The 3,606-nt window shown below is 51.4% G+C and overlaps 1 protein-coding gene across 1 annotated transcript; it reads left to right on the forward strand.

Annotated features, from left to right (window-relative positions):
* The first annotated feature begins 704 nt into the window (after positions 1-704).
* LOC129716066 (C-X-C chemokine receptor type 2-like) lies at positions 705-3,239 on the forward strand. Its single transcript, XM_055665945.1, has one exon. It carries the CDS (start codon positions 1,337-1,339, stop codon positions 2,375-2,377), a length of 1,041 nt encoding a protein of 346 aa, XP_055521920.1. The 5' UTR covers positions 705-1,336; the 3' UTR covers positions 2,378-3,239.
* The last annotated feature ends 367 nt before the right edge of the window (positions 3,240-3,606 follow it).

The raw sequence follows: 3,606 nt of genomic DNA on the forward strand, positions 1-3,606 counted from the left end.
GAGAAACTCAGCAGGTGAGGCAGCATCTATGGGGCGAAAGAATAGGTGACATTTCGGGTCGAGATCCTTCTTCAGACTGATCATGGCTCGTGTGTAGGATATTGCTAGTTTATGGGGTGATTGCTGGTCGGGACGGGCTGAACGGCCTGTTTCCGTGCTGTACCTCTAAAATGTAAAGTTTAAAGCCTAATGAAATAATGGTTTAAAGTCCCAAATACCTCACATTTCATTTGCTGAAGATAGACACAAAATGGTGGAGTAACTCAGCGGGACAGGCAACATCTCCAGAGAGAAGGAATGGGTGACGTTTCAGGTTTTAGACCCTTCTTCAGACTGAGAGTTAGGGGTGGGATAGAGATATGGAAGGGTAAGGTGTGAAAATACAGATCAAAGGGGACTGCGGCCAAGGAGATGTAGAAGGGGAAGTTGACAACGAGGCTTACAATCAGTAATATTTAATCAGGAGGACAGCGGAACTAATGGGAGAACTAGGGTGGGGGAGTGATGCTGAGTCATAGTCACAGAGTGATACAGCGTGGAAACAGGCCCTTCGGCCCAACTTGCCCACACCAGCCAACACGTCCCATCTACACTAACCCCACCTGCCTACGCTTGATCTCACCAATGTAGAGCAGCTGACACCTAGAGCAGCGGATGCAATAGATGAGGTTGGAGGAGGTGCAACTGAGGTGCAGGTGAACCTCTGCCGAACCTGGAAAGACTGCTTGGGTCCTTGGATGGAGTCAAGGGGGGCTGTAAAGCGACAAGTGTAGCATTTCCTGCGGTTGCAAGGGAAAGTGCCTGGGGAGGGGATGGTTTGGGTGGGAAGGGACAAATTGACCAGGGAGTTACGGAGGGTGCGGTCTCTGCGGAAAGCAGACGGGAGGAGATGGGAAGATGTGGCCAGTGGTGGGATCCCATTGGAGGTGGCGAAAATGTCGGAGGATTATCTGTTGTACGTGATGGCTGGTAGGGTGGAAGGTGAGGACAAGGGGGACCCTGCCCTTGTTACGCGTAGGGGGGATGGGGAGTGAGAGCAGAGTCACGGGGTATAGAAGTGACCCTGGTGAGAGCCTCATCTATAGTAGAAGAGGGGAACCCCCCTTCCCTAAAGAATGATGACATCTCCGATGCCCTGGTGTAGAACACCTCACCTGGGTGCAGATGCGGCGTAGACAGAGGAATTGGGAGTAGGGGATAGAGTCCTTACAGGAAGCAGGGTGGGAAGATGTGTGGTCCAGATAGCCATGGGAGTCAGTGGGTTTGTTAAACATTCTTATACTTTGTTAAACTTTCTTAAATATCTCATTTGCGAATCTATTTTTCGTTCCAGAAAATGTCTTTCCCGTTGTCCACAAACGGAACTGAAGAAACACCCTTCATTATCGATCCGGACACAAGTCCATGTGTAAGAAGAGAGTTTGTGACCATGAAGACCATCACGGCGGTGGTCTACAGCCTGGTGTGTCTCTTGGCCGTGACGGGGAATGTACTGGTGTTGGTGGTCATCCTTCACAACCGCCGCTCCATCTCATCCACGGACGTCTACCTGCTCCATCTGGCCACGGCCGACCTGCTCTTTGCCCTCACCCTGCCCTTCTGGGCAGTGGACGCCGTGTCTCCCTGGGTGTTTGGTGACGCCATGTGTAAGGTGATCAGTATGTTGCAGGAGGTGAACTTTTACAGTGGCATCCTCCTGCTGGCCTGCATCAGCGTGGACCGCTACCTGGCCATTGTCCGCTCTGTCCAGTCGCACGGCCACAAGAGACCGTGGATGGTCAAACTGGTGTGTGCCATCGTCTGGCTCGTGGCCCTGCTCCTGTCCTCGCCCGTCCTCTACAATGAAGTGTTCTACGACAATGAAGTTAACCGGTCCGTCTGTAACGAGGAACACGACGGTGATTTTGACAAACCGTGGAAACTGGGCATCAAAGTTTGTCGCCTGGTCATCGGCTTCCTCGTGCCGCTGGCCACCATGGTCTTCTGCTACTCCGTCACTGTGTGGAAACTGTGCCAGACCAAGGGCTTCCAGAAACAGAAAGCCATGAAGGTCATCATCGCGGTGGTGCTGGCCTTCCTGGCGTGCTGGCTGCCCTACCATCTAACCATGGTTGTGGACATGCTGGTGAGAGTTGAACGCATCGACGTCTCCTGCATCCAACGTGACCACTTGGACAGGGCCGTGCTGGCCACCCAGTGCTTGGCCTTTCTTCACAGCTGCATCAACCCAATCCTCTACGCCTTCATCGGGGTGAAGTTCAGGAGCAACCTGGTCAAACTCCTGGCTCATAAAGGCCTCATAAAGAGAAGCGAAGAATCCCAATTCAATAAATCACGCTCATCCTCAGTCGCTGGGCAGACATCCACCACCATTTAGACAGCTCCCCACCCCACTACCCTCCCCCCAACCCAACCCCTCCTCCACCACCCCACCCCTTCCCAACAAAAGACACAAATTGCTGGAGCAACTCAGCATCTCTGGAGCACATGGATTGGCGAGGTATCATGTCCTTGGAGCAGAAATTAGACCATTCAGCCCATCAAGTCCACTCTGCCATTTGGTCATGGCTGATCGATCTCTCCCTCCTTACCCCATTCTCCTGCCTTCTCCCCATAACAAGACACCCGCACTAATCAAGAATCTATCTATCTCTGCCTTAAAAACACCCATTAATATCTGCAGTTCCTTCCTACTAGAATTTCTGGCAAGTCTCCAGTGACTTCTACTGAGCTCCGCAGAATCACCATATTGGGATGTGTCCAATCTGAATGTGGCACCCAGAGTGATACAGCATGGAAACAGGCCCTTCGGCCCAACTTGCCCACACCGACCTACATGGCCAATATACAAGGCCCGTGTTTGGCCTAGATCCCTCCAAACCGGTCCTATCCATGTACCAGTCTAAATATCTCTTAAACGTTGTGATAGTCCCCCCTCATCTACCTTTTCCAGCAGCTCGTTCCAGGCACCCACCACCCTTTGTGTAAAAAGGTTGCCCCTCAGGTTCCTATTAAATCTTTCCCACACCTTAACCTTATGTCCTCTGGTTTTTGATTCCCCTACTGGGCAAAAGATTATCTCATTCTCCTCTCTCTATCCCCCTCATCATACTCAATTCTATAAGATCACCCCTCATCCTCCTGTGCTCCAAGGAATAAAGTCCTAGCCTGCCTAACCTCTCTCGAAAACAGTTCAGGTTCTTGAGTCCTGGGAATATGCCTGTAAATGAAAGTGTCCAAGAACCTGAGTCAGAGGGGTGAAAACAGTTGAAAACTGAGGAATTTGCTTTGTAAATTGGTAAATCAGGCAATTTATCAGTCAATTTAAGCAGGACAGCTCTTAGCGAGCGGCAGTGAGTGAGCGGCCTTGTGAGGGAAGTGAGAGTCTTTGGCTCAAGAGTCTTAGGAGAGGAGAGCACGCAATACGCTTGAGAGGGAGAGACGAAAGAAGGAGATGTCAGGCAAGCTGATTCAGTGCGATGCTTGCAGTATGTGGGAGGTCAAGGATACCGCTGGTGCCTCTGGCTGCTACAAATGTGAAAAGTGCATCCAGGTAGAGCTCCTGAAGGGCCGTGTTGGGGAACTGGAGAAGCAAGTGGATGACCT

This window comes from Leucoraja erinacea, unplaced genomic scaffold, assembly GCF_028641065.1.
Source record: "Leucoraja erinacea ecotype New England unplaced genomic scaffold, Leri_hhj_1 Leri_1641S, whole genome shotgun sequence".
In the NCBI taxonomy this organism is placed as follows: domain Eukaryota; kingdom Metazoa; phylum Chordata; class Chondrichthyes; order Rajiformes; family Rajidae; genus Leucoraja; species Leucoraja erinaceus.

What these genes read in the sequence shown, in the direction of transcription:
- LOC129716066 (XM_055665945.1), top strand. Translation starts at nt 1,337, where the DNA reads ATGTCTTTCCCGTTGTCCACAAACGGAACTGAAGAAACACCCTTCATT.